General features: G+C 40.8%; 1 protein-coding gene across 2 annotated transcripts in view; it reads right to left on the reverse strand.

Moving 5' to 3' along the window:
• Ube2u (ubiquitin conjugating enzyme E2 U) overlaps window positions 1–18,039 on the reverse strand; it is a 65,523-nt gene that overhangs the window by 8,890 nt on the left and 38,594 nt on the right. For both annotated transcript variants that reach the window (XM_076934615.1, XM_076934614.1), the window contains 2 exons: window positions 15,851–15,939; window positions 8,002–8,083 (listed from right to left, as the gene is read on the reverse strand). In XM_076934615.1, coding sequence (XP_076790730.1) covers window positions 8,002–8,083; window positions 15,851–15,939 — 171 coding nt within the window. The remainder of the gene's footprint in view (window positions 1–8,001; window positions 8,084–15,850; window positions 15,940–18,039) is intronic.

Genomic DNA, 18,039 nt, shown 5'->3' on the forward strand with positions numbered 1-18,039 from the left:
TAGGTTCTCACGGCTCCAGGATAGCCGTTTCCTGGGGACTAGACATGACCTTTCTTAAATTTAGCCAATGTTTATTCTCTCTCTCTGACAAGGTCTGAATGAAAATAACAGGCAGCTTACAAAAAAAAAAAAAATAGGATTTCACTTTCTTTAGGGTAAATATGACTTCAGAAAACTCTAAAAATTGATGTATACCTTTTCATCCTGCTGATAATCCTCTGTTTTAAAGAAAGTCTAATTTAAAATAATTGATCACACATTCATGTTCGTATGTATGCATGAGGTGTACATAACGTACAGAGGAAGCAGAGGTGCAGGTCAGAGGACAACTTCTGAGCAGCGGCTCTCCCCTTCTACCTAGTTGAGTCAGGGCCCATCTTGTTTCTGCTGCTCCAGACTAGCTGTCCTAAAACCTGGGCAATTCTCCTGTCTCCGCCTCCAGGCTCACTGAAGGTGTGCTGGGATTACAGATGTGTACCCCTGCACCAGGCTGCTTTCATGGAGTCCAGGGATGGAACTGAGGTCATCAGGTTTGTGCAGTGAGTGCTTTCACAGTTGGCTGCCATTGCTCTTTGATTTGACCATTGCAGTGGTGTCATGAGGCAGCACTTGGGAAGCAGAGGCAGGAGAAACAAGGGAGCAAAGTCAGACCCAGATAGGTCAAGGGCAGCCTGTGCCAATGACAGTGTTTCCAAGCTAAATTATAAAAATGAAATGTTTGCCGTTGCTAAAGAAACGCAAATTAGATTACAATGACACAAAATACTATAAAAAAACCCTTAATACGTGCTTATTTAAGGATTCTTACATAATTTCAGGATTACCGTAAATTACAACAAGTTCCTAAGAGTAGGTTTATGCTCATAGTGGGAATCATGGAATTATTTTGTCGTCTTATGAACACCCCGACGTTTGGTAACATGCCTTAATGAGATTTCTTGTCTTCTTTCTCATTCTCCTACTAAAATACAATTTAATATGCGTAAGGGAACAGAATCCTCTTTCCTTGCATCTCAGGGAGTGGGAAGGAGAAAAGGAAGAAGTGAGGGAGGGGAGAAAGAAAAGGAGAGAGACCAGAGCAGGCCAGCGCCCTTCAGACGTGGAGCAGAATCAAACAGGAACAGAAGAGCCTCCTACGCGGAAGGAACAGCAGAAACCTCAGGCTGTGCTCTTTAGGTCAGGATCTACAAAATCCTCAGCACAACCACACAGCCACAGGAAATCGGTGAAACCAGCTACCTCCACAAGAAGACCAGGAAGAAATTAAGAATCTATTAAAAGATATTTACGTCACTGGATACGTTTACCTTTGGAAGGAGAGCACGCTGCTCAGGAGAGCAGCAGCCCTCTTCTGAGATGGAACAATTTCACATGCCAGATGAAGCCTGCTCTCAGAGGTTAGGGAATAAACTGCAATCCACTTCTGCCTCCACCTTTTTGGAATCACACCTTCTCCCAGTTCCAGCCCGGCCCCGGGCCCTCAGAGTCAGCACTGGTGCTTAGCTGTGGCACTGCAGGCCAAGGTGCAAATCTCAGCAAATCTCAGATGTGGAACCTCAGAGAGCTCAACCTTTATCTCCTTTAATCCTTCTCTACAGTTTTATGACATGCTGATACTTTGCAATTTCTTCAACAGTTTCACAGGCAAATGGAAGACGTTAGGGAAGGTTGAACACCACTAGGTGTCAAAAGTGGATAGAGGGAAAGAGGATCAGAGCCACGTGCACTCTCATCAAGAGCATCTAAAGAGAGAGAACGTGCTGGCTTGGGAGGGAAGGCCTTTTGCTCTCTTCGCCTCTCTTTGTTTTGTGGACTGCAGGTCACACCCAGGGCCTTGGGAATGCTAGGCAAGTGTCCTGCCACTTGGACTTTGCAGCACATGACTCAAACTCACGAAGTAGCTGGTACTGGCCTTGAATTTTTGACTCTCCTGTCCCCATTTCCCAAGGGCAGGGACTGTGTGTGTGCCACTATGCCTGGAAGAACTCAGTTTTTTAAAAGAATCTTTTTTCCTTCCTTGAGTCTTTTTTTTTTTTTTTTTCCTTATCTATAGTTTAGAATATGAGCAATTGTCTACACTGATGCCAATTCTCTCTTTAAACACAAGATGGCACTCAAGGTCTAATCTTTGGGGAATAAAAAAAACTGAATTTCCTTAAAAATACACCACTGTGTAATTATGTAAACCTGTAAGAACGATATTTAAACCAAATCACTCTGAAAGGACAGCGCAAACACACATGAAGTGTGTTAAATGAATGTGTTTCTATGTAACTGGAGGAAAAGGGGATCAGCTGTGCCAAGAGAAAGATGATTTGTGGTTTATGTGTTTAAATACACACGACCAAAAAAAAAAAAAAAAAATCCAAACAAACTGAAAAAAAAACCCCACAATCAGTTAAAATCATTTGTAAGCATAATACAGATTAACTTCATAAATCAAAATACAAGACAGCTGAGTCCAGAGTGTGCTCTTTAAATACAAGAAAGGTTTATATTGATATGTGACATGACACAGGTATTCATCTCCTTTTCAATACACCAAAGTGAGAGGAAAAGTAAATCTTGATGTTGATACACACAGGCAAATATCTTTCCTTAAAGGTGGATGTAATATGCTCTTGTCTGTACACAGATAGGATATATATGTATATATACTTACTGAAACTTTAAATCTTCAGTAAGTACATACTAGTAGGAAAGTAGGAACTACATGTTTAAATTTTCAAATAAAGTTTGTGCTTATAAACACAATTTGGTTGATCTCCGTGCCTTATTTTTTTTTTTTCCAACTGGTAAACTAGAGAAAATTCTTCTATAGAATTTTCTAGATCAAAATGTCAGAGGTGGTAATCTAGTTGAAAGTGGAGGTCAGGAGCCTGGGTTGGATGCTGTGCACTGGGGCAGGCTGGTGATGGATGTGGAGTTAGCTCTGCCTCTGTGGGATGCTGATGCATATCTTTGTGTGCTACACTTGAGCTCTGCCTGTCAACTCCAGTACGACATTAGGGATGAGGCCTAGTGATCGAATACTAATCCTGTTCCGTCTATGCCTCTTTCTTATCTTCTCTTGCTGGAACAAAATACCTGACATAATCAGCTTAAAAAGAAAAAGAGGTTTCTTTGTGGATCATGGTTTCAGTCTATGGTTGGTTGGTCCTATCACTTTGAGTCTTTGACAAGGCAGGACATTATAGCAGCAAAACAAAGCTGCTTACTTCATGGTGTTCAGAGAACAAAAAGAAGAGTGGACTGGGGTATCAGTGTTCCCTCCAAAAGCATGGCCCAATGATGTAACTTCCTTTTACAAGGCCCCACCTTCTGAAGGTCCCACCAACTCCTGGCAACACCACAGACCAAGCCTTTAGCATGATCTACTGGTTTTCTTTACTGTTGCTGTGATAAAATACCATGACCAAAAGCAGACAACTTGTAGAGGAGAGGGTTTATTTGGCTTACAAGTTACAGTCTGTCATCAGGGAAAGTGAAAGCAGGAACTCACGGCAAGAGCCTGCAGACAGGAACTGAAGCAGAAGGCATGGAGGAACACTGGGTTTGCTAAGCTGCTTTCTTTTTTCACCCAGAGCCACCTGCCCAGGGTTGGTGCCACCCCTGAAGGCCCTCCTCTAACAATTAACTATCAAGAAAAGGCCCCACAGATGTACAGGTGGGCAGGTGGGCAATCTGATGGAGGCATTTTCCCAGTGAAAGTTTCTCTTTCCAGATGACTTTGGTTTGTATCATGTTGAGTTAAAACCAAGTGAGACTCATGATCTTTAGGGAACAGGTAAGATTCAGACTGTAGCAATCTGCTGTGTGTGTACAGGAGCAATGTTGGTTTTTTGTTGTTGTTGTTGTTGTTGTTGTTGTTGTTTGTTTGTTTGTTTGTTTCTCAAGACAGGGTTTCTCTGTGTAGCCCTGGCCGTCCTGGAACTCACTCAGTAGACCAGGCTGGCCTTGAACTCAGAAATCCACCTGCCTCTGCCTCCCAAGTGCTGAGATTAAAGGCGTGCACCACCACTCCCTGGCAGGAGCAACATTCTTTTAAGAGACTATATACTGAAGGTAAAGCTGTACCAGAAGTAATGGCTTAGATAACTTGCTGGCTGTCAGAGCTTAGACTCTGGATTGAGATTGTTTCTGTTGCTAGATGCATTGTAATGATACAGTTGTAATCATTCACTGCAGTGTACAGCAGTTTTACATGTGCATAACAAGAGCACTCTAAAGAACAGTCTTTGTTATTGATTTTATGTGTTCACTACTTCTCTTGAGAAAATAAGTACAACCCACAGATTGGATGTTAGATTCATTTTTTTTCCCATGTCTTAGAAATAAGGCATTTATGAATATTCAAATGAACAGTCAAGGTAGTGTTTTAAAAGGCTTCAGAAATGAACACTAAATTACATGATTAATTAGTGAATATTTATGAGCTGATTATGATAATGAGTATATATTAGCAGTAACCAAAATACATGTAAGAGTTTAAAATTTGCATAAAATATTTATGACAGTCATATTTTCAGTTTTAAATCCCTATTTATAAACTATTCCCTAGATAGAACTCTCCAAACAGAACCATGGTCTATATCTACAACATAGACATTAAATTTCAGGTTTTTCTAAAATTAATTTTATTTAATTCTAATATTAAATGTTGAGATAAGATACATATACATTTTTTCAAAAAAAATTAACTGAGTACCTATTATGTGCTGTTCACTACACTAAGCATTAGGGATGCTTATTCCAATGCCCCTATCGTGGGTACTTCCCCATGACCATGTCTGGACAGCATGGGCCCTGATAGAGACACTATAAGACAAGTGATGGGGGAGCTGAGACATCTGAGCACAGAAGGGACAGTTTCATATGAAGAGATGTGTTCTGGATTCATGCCACCCTTGTGGGATGCTGTGCCAGGCTAAAGAGAGATGGAGCAGAGAGGGCAAATTGCAGACATAATGGTACTAGCTACATGTGGTCAGCTATGTGTTATTCTCTAACTTGAGATAAATTTACATTTCTTACATATTTCTGCTAGGGACTATTTTCATTCTGTGGAAAGCTGGGGTGGGGTATATTCCCCATTCCTCAGGAACTAATGTCTTTTGAATGTTCAAATGCTAAACTTTTAAATATGTGGTATCATTCAAGAAGCTCAATGTAAAACAGCTTTGCAAGGAAGGGAGTGTTATGACCAGAGCAGCACAGACTGAGAGGGTAAAAACCCCACCAAGATCTGCCTGACTCCTCTCCTGTTAGTACCAAGGAAAGGTTTTCCATCTGTGAAAGGAACACGAGCCAGAGAAGAAGCACAAAGAGCAGTAGCAAGTCTTATGGCATATCTGTGTGCTAGGTGGCGTTAGAAGCATTTACATATATTGAAACATTGTCTGAATACATAAGCAACTCTAGACCTCTTTGGGGGGCAGCTGCTATTGAACAAATACAACTGAGGCACAAAGGAGTCAAGACCTGATGCTCAAGGTTCCAGAGGTACTATCCAGACAGACCAGCACTTAACGTACCAACCTCACAGGCATCTTTTTGACTCAGGCCAAGACTTAACTCAGGGTACCAGTAAAGGCTCTGCAGGGAGAGATATTCCAAGTAGAAGACACCAATGGGGAAGAAGCCTTAGGTTTCCACATAAGAAAGAGAAACATAATTGCGTATGGTATTGCTGGATGAGAGCAGTGAGCAGGGAGAACAGCAGAAGAAGGCAGAGGTAGGTGAAGAAGAGAGTCTTTCCTTAACACTATGCAAACAAGTGTCTCAGTTTGTGTTTTTCTTTCTAATGAACTAATAAATGAATAATTAATAAGGATGGAGCCACTGTCCTGAGTCGTGGTAAGGAGCTACACCACGGAGCCACACCACGGAGCCACATCTCCAACTCTGTTTTTTTTTTTTTTTTTTTTTTTTTTATAACCAGAAAATATCAGTGTAAGAAAGGCATTCAGACAGGCTCAGTGGTACACATTTGTAATCCCTGAACTCAAGAGGCTGAAGCCGAAGGACCTTGAGTTTGAGGTTAGACTGGGTTACAAAGTTAGGAAGTTAGTTCAAAGCCAGTCTTGTCTCAAGAAATCAGGGGCTGGGCATTTAGCTCAGTGATGGAGGGCTTGTCTAACTGCACTTTTCCACATATTCTGCAGTTTGATGAACATTAAGATTTGATGATGATTATCTGGAAAAAAGCTGAATTTCACTATTCCTTAGGCGTTTACTTTACTTGCACTCTTTGCACGTACAAATATCTATGGCACTACGTGATGCACATAAATGTGACGTCTTTTCAAAATTGTATTCAAAGAGATTCCCCCCCACTTAATTAATAAGATGCAAATAGCATCTGATCTGTATATATTCTCATCAGCCACCAGATGGCGTAAGGTGTGTGGGCATTTCATTCTGACAGGGTCATGGCACATAACTTGGCTCTATAAACTCAAAATAATGTATTCTGAAGTGCTCTAGCACTCAGACAGCTCACTTGTTTTAGCCACATGTAGAATTGAGTGACTAAGTTGAAATTGACCGGGTCCTCGTTTTTCTAAGTCTCGGGGTTCTGTGAGATGCCAGCACTCCAGAAGGAAGCAATGCAAACAAGGGAAAGAAAACAGCTCTGTTACAGGAAATCAGAGAGGAAGTCATGTCAAAGCAATAGCTATCTTAGATTCTGAGTAAGTTTTTCAACTCCAAGAGAAACTTGAAACATGCTTTCAAGAAAAAGACATGTTTGCCCTCCTTCAAACTTAGCGTAATACACTTTTCTCCTTCCTATAATTTATGCTGAAAGGCTAAAGAGTAATACAGAAACTTTTCTTCACTTTGGTCCAAAGAGGCGTTGTTGCTGAGGTTTGGGCAACAAAAGGCTAGAAGAACCTACTTGACTTTTACTCAAATAAAGTGCATTGTTTAATGATCCTGTATTCCCATCAGAAAACCACAGGCTCCTGACTGTGTATGGCAGGAGCTGAAGTGTGAGATGAAAATGGGGAGGGTGTCAAGGTCTTCCCTTCCCAAGCCTCACAGCAGCACAGCTGCTGAGCACCGTGAAGAAAGTGCACTGTTCACATGCTCTCTTTCTGATCACACACACACACACACACACACACACACACACACACACACGAAAAATAAAAGGGAGACTGGGGGGTGGGGGGAAGGAAGAGACCTAGCAGAAAAATGGGCAGGGAGAGAAAGAGTTTATTTAATATGGTCTGAGTATATATTTTATTTGAATGAAAAAAATTGTTATGAAACCCATCATTTTGTCCAGTGAATGCACATTTACTTTGGTGTGCAGGGGGAGCTCATGTATACCTGTGTTTACATGCGTGGGGGTGTGCATGTGTACGGAGGCTACTGGTTGACTTCTGATGTCTTTCCTGATTGTTTCACTAAGGTAAGGTCCCTTGCTTAACCTGAAGCTCTCCAATTTGGTTAGTAGAGAAAGTAATCCAGCTTGACAGAACCCTCTATCTCTGTCTTCTGAGTACAGGGATTACAGGAGGGTCACTTGGTCTACCTGGTATTTACACGGTTCTGGGGATCTGTACTCTGGCCTTTATATTTGAATAACAAGCACTTTATTCCCAGATTCAATAAAAAATTTAAATCACACAAGAGTATGTGTACACACACACACACACACACACACACACACACACGATTCCTGAATGAGATATCTTTGAGAAAACAAAGTCAGAGCTAGGAGAAAGATGAAATGGTAGCCAGTGATAACTCACTTGGGAGAGGACAGGCTGGGCTCCTCACTGTGGCTTATGCCCTAGTTCCCTGTTCATTAGCTTTCCTACCTGAGTTCCCGTGGAAGGAAATGGTGCTTTCTTATCATTGTTCTCATGCTTACAAAAGGCAAAGGCTGCTATTCCCAGGACATCTGCCAATGGCTCAGCAGACAGTAGAGAGCAGAAAAACCAACACTCAAGGTCACGCTATGATGCATTCAAGGCAATTGGAAGGTCTTACTTCGACTCCCACTGCGATAGATACTGCCGATCCTGCTGCTTCCATTTGTAATACTGTCCCATGAAATGTGGATCTCCAACAACTGAAATAAAGTGATTAAAGAAAGAAGTATTTATATACACTCCTTAATATCATTCAGAGTTGAGGGTAGTTCACGTCTCATTAAGTTGATATGTGGCAATTGCACACACTGTATAGTTCATGTTACAATGCTCAGGGACTTTGCAAATGTTTTCTTTTTATTGGAACTGTGTAATACTCAATATTGTTGGAAATAAGTAGATTGTGACTTGGAAATTGTTTTCATTATAATGACATTCGTTTATATATCATTTATACAGTTAAATAAAATTTATGAGAGACCATTGTTTTAGACTGAAGTCCTGTACTAGGTCCCAATACTAATGCAAGATGGAGTCCCTCAAGCCAGACAGTGGTGGTACTTTAATCCCAGCACTTTAATCCCAGCACTATGGAGGCAGAGAAGGTACATCTTGGAGTCTGAGGCTAGCCTAATCTATACAGTAAGTTCTAGAACAGCCAGAGCTACAGAGAAACCATATATATATATATATATGTATATATGATAAAAGTGGAGTTTTATTTTCACAATGTCATGCATTCTTGGGGCAAGCAAAAGAATCCCCAAACAAACCCGACTTATGGCAAGCAACTGGAAGGGTCAGTGGGATGAGCAAGTCCCTCTATACTCCTCTTCCAAGAAAACTAACCTGGTTGTTTCCTGGTTCCTACTCTTTAGTTAAAATGCTACCTAACTCATGATTCACTAATAAAAGCCAATTCTGTGTTTAAACTTGCAGAAACTTTGTATCATAGTAATGGCAATAAAGTATTAAGATAACTCATGGAGACCACAGCTTCAATAACTTAGCAGTTTTCTAATTTAGCTGGTCAAGTGAAAAATTAAGTCTTGGGGTTGGAAGTATCAGTCTTCCCATTTCTACTCTGAAAACCATTATTTTGTTTTGTTTCCAGTTCCAGGAAAATCCAGGCCCTGTGTAAACCAAATCAAGGCAGGGCATCTGTATCCCAGAGACACTTCCAATCTTGATCATATCATCCACAGAGAAAGACTATCAAACAGATGGTTCTCCTGGCATGAGGGAGCCCTTTGGCAACCCTGCTGTGACACTGAACCCTCCTTTGGCTGATGTCAAGGGTTCCAGTAGCCTCCCTTGGGCTCGAGCGGCCTCCCTTGATCTGAACACTGGGAGTTGCCTCTGGTCCGGTTCTGGATCCATGCCAGTCAAGTCCATCCCTCTCCTGAGGAGCCAGCCTCTAATGCTGGGAGGCAGATCTTAAGAAAGCCTCGACTTCTTTAACTTTTTCTTAGAATCTGGTATTGCTAGAGACAATCATCTTCACTAGTCTCATGAGAATCACAGTTGATGTTCCTATTCAAATTTCTGTCCAGAAGCTGGAGAAATGGGTTCATGCTTAAGAGCACTTCCAGAGGATCCAGATTCAATTCCCAGCACCCACATGAAGCTCACAACTGCCTATAGTTCCAACTCCAGGGCTTCTAACACCTCTGGCTTCCATTAGTAGACATGTGTGAGTATACAAAGTAAAACAAAACAAGACTCCTTTATATCCAGGGCAGGTTATTAGGTTCGGGAGCAGAGCACCGGGATTCCATCCCAGCAACCCAAACATCAGGATTTTTATTTTATTTAGTTTGAATAGTACAGATACAAGTAGACTTTCTGGCCTCCTGTGTGCAGCAGTTCCATCTGCCCAGCTCATGTCTTCACTAGGGTGTTTTGAAATCATGTTACCTTACTGGCTCACAAGTTTGTGGTTACTTACAAGTTTATGCTGCCAATCAAAGTCACACAAAATATACTGAAGTGTACTCTAAACCTACATCACATGTTTTCTCCTCCTCTGTCCTCCCCTTCTTAAGTCTGAGTTTTTAGATGAACCACTTAGCTAGATGCTCTCTGCTAGTCTCGTTATCTGGAGTCTTTACTCTTTCATTGCAATGCGATGCCATTTGCTTTTGATAGAGAAATTACATGATTTTCACCAGCAACCTTCCTATACACTCTAGCTTTGTTCTTTCTCAGATCCACATAAGGACACACAACCACACTGTCTTCCAGGCCTCATTAGACCCTTTGTGCTGGCACTGGGGGAAATACATCCTTTCCATTAAAGAAGCAAATCTCAGCTCTCTAAGAATTCTTGGTGAAGAGTCGTCTTTCTTTTTCATGATTATTATATGTAACAGTAGTGGATTTATTTTTCCCAAGCTGAGTTTTTCTTTCTCTGTATAGCCCTGGCTATCCTGGAACTCCTTTCATAGTCAAGGATGGTTGAACTTGCAGAAATCTACCTGCCTCTGCCTCTCTCGAGTGTTGGGATTAAAGGCATTTGCCACCACCACTTGGCTTGGAATTTTTACTATAGGCACATTCATGTAAAGTAACTGGACGGGTGCTCTTATACTGCTCAGACAAACAGACTAGAAGCATTCAAGAGTGTCTTCTTATCAACCATCTTCAACTTAACAAGGACAATATTAAAAAATTTGCTAAGGTTCTATTTAAAGATAACTCATATCTTTCTGTACGGTCTTTAAAATGGATTTTTCCTGCATTATGTATGTGAGTCTGTGGCAGGCAGTCTCCACCTTACAACCCCAAAGTGACCATGTTACCTCTCCAGGAAGTCCACACATGTTATACTGATTCCGGCTTCTCTATTTTATCTCAGAGGACAAGAACAGTTCTTTTCTACAGACTTTTACATTTCTCACATTTCACCTCTGTTTTGTTGTTGTTTCTTTGTTTGTTTTGCTCAGCTGTCTTGCACCACCTGCCTGTAATCTCCTTAGAAAGCTTACCCACAATGCTTATCTTCTTGTCTCCAGGACAGTCAACTGTCCAATGACTGATGCTGACAAGAGGAAACCCAGGAAGGATGGGGCAGGAGAGAGACAAAGGGGAAGGGAGGCCTTGAAATTTGTACCTTAAGTTCTAGAGGGTGAAATTGCTGCCTCATGGTGCTTGTGGAACAGTTTTGTAAGCTATGGCAGAGAAGCGTCCCCTCCACGGCTTTCTCTTAATTCTTTCTCTTCCATAATGTAATTCTTTTTTCTTGAAAATTACAGTGTTGCTTCCATTCTGGGATTTGTTTGTTTTTGCAGTAGTGGGGATAGAACCCAGGACCTGGTGCCTCCCTACACTTTTTTTTTTTTTCCACAATGAGGCAGGAAAGAAAGGCAGAGAAAGTGTGTGTGTGTGTGTGTGCGTGCGTGTGTGTGTGTGTGTGTGTGTGTGTGTGCACATGTGTGTAGGAATGGGGTGGGGGATGAGAAGAGAGAAATACTCCTCTCCTTGGAATTTAGTTGAAGCCCCTTGCCAGCAGGAAACCAAGAATGCCCAATTAATGACTGCTTAAAGCCTTTCTCCCTTCCCAGCTGTAAACCTGTAATTTTCTAGGAATCCCACCAGAAACCCCATTTGCAGGGAAAGGACACATGTGTACTAAACTCCTAGCACAACCCTAGAGACTCTGGTTTCTCTTTATCAGATTATAATTCCATCCAGTCTTCCTCCTGAACCACTGTACAATCTCATTTACCAAACAGAACAAAAGGGGGCCAGGATCCTCCCGAGCAACCTTTGAGATGTAACTTGAGAGTCACCAAAATGGTTCATGTGGATAATACAGAGACAATGGCCATGCTCCTTTGAGAAGCCCGTGCCTTCTTATTTTTTCTGCTTTCTCTTGAGAAACTTGGAACCCACTCTGGTGTGTCTGTCTTGTAACTCTCATGCTTAAATCTGTTAAAATGTCTTTAACAAACGTTAAACAACATTACCTCATCCTTGGCATTGAAGCCAGGCATCCTGCTTTGGCCTGATTTATGTCTCTCAAAATCTAGGAAAATTCAGGTTGTTGTGTGGCAATTTGTCCCCCTACCACTGACAATGATGTACCTACCACTTGTCCTATGTATGGAGAAGTTGACTTAAAAGTTGCCCATCTTCTCTGCATGCACTGTCAAATCTGGAAAAGACAGTACAGCTTCCACTAGTGTGTTTTCTTTACATACAATACTATCTCACTTGACCACAGAGCACCTAAAAGTCGGGTGAATATTCTTTGCTCATTGATAAGAATGAAAGATGGCATTCCATTAGGTAAGCCACTCACTTCAATTTACTTACCTGTATGTCGCAAAACTAGCATGGGGCTAAGGAGTCCTAACTTCTGACATCATGGTGATCCCACCTGTGGCTTGCAAGTTATAGTCACCCGGGGAGCTTTCAAAAACTACCACTACCCAGTCCTACTGCCAACCCTGATGGAATTGGTTTAGGTGTGCCCTTTGTGTCGGAATTTTTACAAGCTCCTCAGGTGGCTCTAATGAGCAATTGTGGCTGAGAGGCTCCGCTCTGCAAGCAGGCGCACTGCCTCTTGCCTGGAAGGAAGGGCCTTTGGAAGACTCAAAAGAATGAAAGTCTCCTGGGGTGAAAGCAAGCACCCCCTGATGCCAGAGGCTGTTTGGTTTGCCTGCTGACAGCAACAAGTACCAGGAAGCCTCCACTCAGCGCCGCACAGCACGCTGCTCTGCTCGGAGGAATTCCTTTCCTGGAACGTAAGCATTTCCGTATGGGGATCGTATTCTGTCGTTAAAGAGCTGTTCCTACAACCATATGCATGGGTTTTCTCTCTGCCAAACCCTTTATTTGACATTTTATAGTGACGGGCAGAGAACAGTGGGGTCACTGGTACATTCTCTATCTGATTTCCTGTGACTGTGAATGAAAGTGACATGCATTTCAAAAATTCGGCTTATCCTCCAGTGTTTGAATGTAAATCTCACACTATGCTATGATAATATGTTGTCATATTATAAAGGCAGAATAGTGTCATAGGAAGGAAGTGTAGAGCCAGCAGTATAGTCCAAGTTTCCGGACCACAGTGCTAATAACTGAGAGTAGGCATGTATATTGAATGCTGTGTATATATGTATATATATGAATAGTGCTTCAGCCCTATGATGTATGTGATTATTTGCATTCTATAAACAAGGCAACTGGGCCAAGAAGGGCAATTGACTTACCAATGTCACACCTTAGGTAGTTAATGACAGCAAAGATAAGCCATGGGAACTGCCTCCAGAATTTACTTTCTTTATCAGTTTGTAATATTTTCTCCTATGTAGATGACTTTAGCTAAATCACCTGGTTTCTCCTAGTCTTATTTTCTCATCTAAAGACAAAGGGGGCTAGAAGACTGTCTAGCCCCTCAGGCAGATGTATGGCTTTTGTGACATATATTAAGGTGTTCAGGAAATAAATATTATTTGAACAAACCAATCAATGATGAACTGAGGATGGTTAAAAGCATAGTGTATACAGACACACGCTAAGACTGTATTATAAAATAATACACTCATAATTGTTATGAAATTGATATCTAGACATAGCTTTTGTGGCTCAAAAATATGAAAAAGCGTTAACACCTAAATCAAAGTTCAACAACCTCCTAACCGTAAAATACAAAGCTCTTAGAAAAGCTCATGAGATTTTAATAATCTCAGCAGCGATAAGAATATAAATGTATAAATGAAGTTAAAAGAGGTTTCCTTTGTCTTTCCGAGTCATTGAAGAAGCATTCTGCAATCTAAAAGCTTTATCTTCATTACTGCCAGGAAATTAGGCCATTAAAAAAAAGAGTGTTGGCTCTCATCCAGCTGAACTATCAAAAGACAACATGGCCAGCAGAGTCTGTCAGGTTTACATTTACATTTTTAAATTAGGTGCTGGGTTTTTTTTTTTGAAGGGAGACTCTTAGAGCATTTTTATAATGATTCCATGGGAAGAAGAGGCAGTGGGCTTGTGAAATCTGCCATCCAGGGTTAGATTCAAAGTCTCAGAAATTCTTCTGGGCTACAGATAACTGTTCCCAGGCTCCTGCTTTCCCAGAGGATGAGTTACAGACAGTTAGCGACAGGCAGATGAAGAAATAACATAATTCAGCAAGCTGGAGTCAAATGCTTTGGAGGGAGGAATCACTATCAGGGGATCATCATAATTTCCCTCCATTTCAAAATCATTTTTTTTTATTAAGAAGCAATCATTCCCAAACCTTCTGAAGTTTTGGCATGATTGCATCTTTTGCCTAGGGTTGGGTTTCTAAGGCCCCCTATGTTTTACATGCTACCATCTGGCAGAAATCCATTTGTTTGTTTGTTTGGGGGAATTTGCCTCCTAGTCCCTAGAGCTAATATCTCTCAATGCCAGGTTTTTACAACAAATATTTATTGTCTCCAGATCCATCTCTGTCCCTCCATATTTTGCACACACAAACACACACACATAGAGTAAGACCTTGAAATGAACTGATTGGCTAAAGGTGCTGGTCACCAAACTTTTAAAATTAAATACCCATGGACTCGAATATCAGAAATAAAAATTTTCTGAACTGACAGCATTACTAAAATCTGTGTATCATAATGCACTTTGACTTTTTATTTTACAACCACTAGTGTGTGAGGATGATAACATAAAATCACAAAATAATTAATAACTAACTTCCTGAAAGACCATGTGATTTCTTAAACGTTATCTTATTAGGTCTTGTAACTGCTAAGCATAGCAGTACTCTTGCCTTAACTTATGCCTAAAAAAGAATAAATACAAACTTTTGCTGTAGTTGGGAAATCAATACAATGAGATGATGAACCATGAGACCCAAAAATCAAAGCAGTGACCACAAGGGAAGAGATGAGCAGAAAGAGTATGATATTGCATGAGGTAAACCAAGAATACAAAAACAAGAAAGATTAAGAGGCGTAGCGTTGTTTTAAAAATTCTTAGGCTGAAGAAAATGCAGAAATAGTGAGCTGCCAGTACCCAAAGAAGGAAGGAGGGACAGGTTTGGGAGTGGGAGGGTGAACTGGGTTCAGGATACCTTAAATGGCAAGCTTGCACAATATGCAGGTGAGTCTCATGACAGCACATCAAGAGAGTCTGCGTAGAGATATGGTTTTGGCAGTCACTGACTAAGGAAGAACGTGGTAGGGCCTCTCAGAGAGTGGGAGGAGGATAGAGGAAAGAAAGAAGCAGAGGAATACTTAGAAAGAAAGAAGAAACCTCACAGGTACAGGGTATTGTACACATCAAGGAGAATGTAGGCGGTAACGGCTATAAAAGAACAGGGCTATAAAAAGTCAGCACAGACTCTGAGATCTGCAGCCCCTTCTAAATCTCACAATGTCCAATGCCATTTTGGCAGGAGGGCTGGGACAAAGCCACATTTTTCCTTGTGTGTGAAGACTGGATAGCCTACTTCGAGGCAAACAATGACATACACTCTAAAAGTCCAGTTAAATGGAACCAGTTGTCTAGCTCTTGGAGTCTGTTTTTGTGGTCCCCAGAAAATGTTTTCTTACATTGATGTAACTAAACAACCCTCAGCTCTCATGTTTTCTGGCTGTGGTTTGCTCTGCACACTGGCTCTGGCATAGAGGATAACTGTGTTTGAAATGGAAAGGTCCACCCTGCTGTGAACACTTCTTTCTGGGGCGAAGGCCTTAAGTAAACCTCATAAGATTAAGAACTCAATCAATTGCCTACTCTTCCTTCTGGCTTTTAAATAGACTTCAGATTGGGGGCTCTTCACAAAGAAGAGCTAAATTGCTAGTTGTTGAGTGAAGAGTATAGTATAGACAGTCAATAGAACCGTTTACTGCTCTTGCAGAGCAGATATGTGTCAATTAGTCTTGAGATGAGAGCAAGACAAACCAAGAAAAATTAAGAGATTAAAAGATTAAAAAGGACACAGAATAAATAAGGTAGCATCAACTCACATGGATTTTTGGAGTGTTTTGCGATTTTTGTTGTGGCTATCTCAGACCATGTCTTGTAGTAGTCATTAAATGAAATTGTTTTAATTACTCTGAAAATATAAACAAAAGGCCATATTTAATGTGTAAATTTGTCCTTAAAATGATTTGATCAGAGCATACAACTCTGCTAATATCACACCAAACTAGACTGATACAAAACTTAGGATGCTCTCTCCTCCTCCTCCTCTCCTCCTCTTCTTCTTCATCTTCCTTTCCTCCTCCTCCCCTTCTCCTACTCTTTCTTTCCTCCTTCTCTTCCTCTTTTCTTCCTCCTTCTCCTCTCCTCCTCCTCCTTCTCTTTTTCCTCCTCCTCTTCCTCCTCCTCCTCTGTCTTCTTCTTTTCTTATTTCTTTTCATCCCTTTGAGACCAGAAATTTGTGTCCGTGGCAGGTCTTGATCTCTGTGTATCCCAGGCTGGCCCGAAACTCCCAATTCTCCTGTTTCAGCCTCTTGTGTGCTGGGATTACAGGTACATGCCACAGTGCTAGGCATTAGACATGCATCTCTAAGACTCATACACTTAATACATGGATCAAAAACATTGATTTCACCATTGACAAGTATAACAAATAAATGTCCACCTATGTGCACATTTATCTATACTGTAAAAAGGAACTATAACTTTAAGACAACTGCCTTTCATGCCAATATATAAAAGGAACTTTAAGGGAAGCATTATACTTGTATTTTTATTCTGTAATAAATTTTCTTAAATACCATATCAGATGTATTATGATTGTTTTTATTTCCTCTTCGTAGGGAGAATAAAAGCATCAGACTGTAGATTAGTTTTTACACAGCATCTAACTACTGTTGACATGGAGAGACTCTCCCTTCTCTTCCTTCTTCCACACTTTTCTCTCCGTTAGTGTCATTGGGACCCTAACAGAGGAGTGAAGGTTGTGTAGGTAAAGCAGCTGTGGAACACTCTAAATCACTGCATCTCTACATATTTTTTTACTATGAACTTGTTGAACACAGCGAGTCACAGCTCTGTAAATAAAATATCACTCAGAGATAATGTTCAGCCATGTGAAATCACCAGCTAACTGGTTCGGGTAGATGCTTAAGAGTCAGGTGTAATAGCCCTTATGTCTGTTTTCCAGTTTAACTTCTCGGTTCTTTGGACAGAGAAACACATTTTCAGTTAAAACAAATATGTTGATACTATTTTTTTTTTTTTTATGGGTCAGCTGTAAGTTCCTTAAGGTAAATATTTGAGTCAATTCTGAAAGTAATGGAGCAATCTTTAAATGGACCAGTGCCTTCATCTGCTACAGTTTGTGACACCTAATTTTAAGACTAACAGGTTTTAAATATGTTATTACTTTTCCAATCATATGTAAGTAGAGTTCTGAAATGGGGTGAAAATCAATTAACCATCACTATTACTGCTTCCAGTGTGGCTGGCCAAGCTTCACACTACTGAAGGAAATGCTAAAGTAACGTAAATTTGCATGAATTTGCCCCCCCCCCCCGGAATGTTTCAGCAATTTGCAGTGGGGGTAAGGAAATGAAAGGCTGCCCTATATCTGCTGCATGAAAATCTTGGGATCAATTTGCAATCACAGTTCACTTAGCAGACAACAATGACCCAAGAGGAAGGAAACTGTCAACACACGTCTCACTGAAAAAAAAAAAAAAAAAAACCATCCCTAGGCACAATGGTCTCCATTGTCTTTTGTCTGTTTGAGGATGACCCATGACCCTCTCCCTTCCCAGGGGTGTCCTGTTCAGTTTCAAACTGCTAGCCCTCCAGGGATTTCTTTTCTTTCTTGCAGAATAATTAAAAATATTACCCTAAAAGGTGTAACTATGGTTAGCTTGAATACACAGAGAAGAATATCTTAAATATTTGCATTTCCAATTCTATAAAGCAAAAAGTTCTTTAAAATAAAAGGGCAGTAACTGTATTTACTATCATTTAGACAGTCTATGAAGCTAATAAGGAGATGAATGGCATAAAAATGTTTGTAGTTCCCACCAATACCAAGAACATACTGAACACTGTCTCCGACTGAAAAAAGGAGGAAATGTAAATTTGTAAGTTTAAACTGGACACCAGAGCTGATTTTTCTGTTGAAATAAGACATATCCCTGGGTGAGTGAAGGGAACAGCTTTCTCTACTCCCATAATAAGGTGCTGCATG

The sequence above is a fragment of the Arvicanthis niloticus genome, chromosome 5 (genome assembly GCF_011762505.2).
Source record: "Arvicanthis niloticus isolate mArvNil1 chromosome 5, mArvNil1.pat.X, whole genome shotgun sequence".
NCBI lineage: Eukaryota > Metazoa > Chordata > Mammalia > Rodentia > Muridae > Arvicanthis > Arvicanthis niloticus.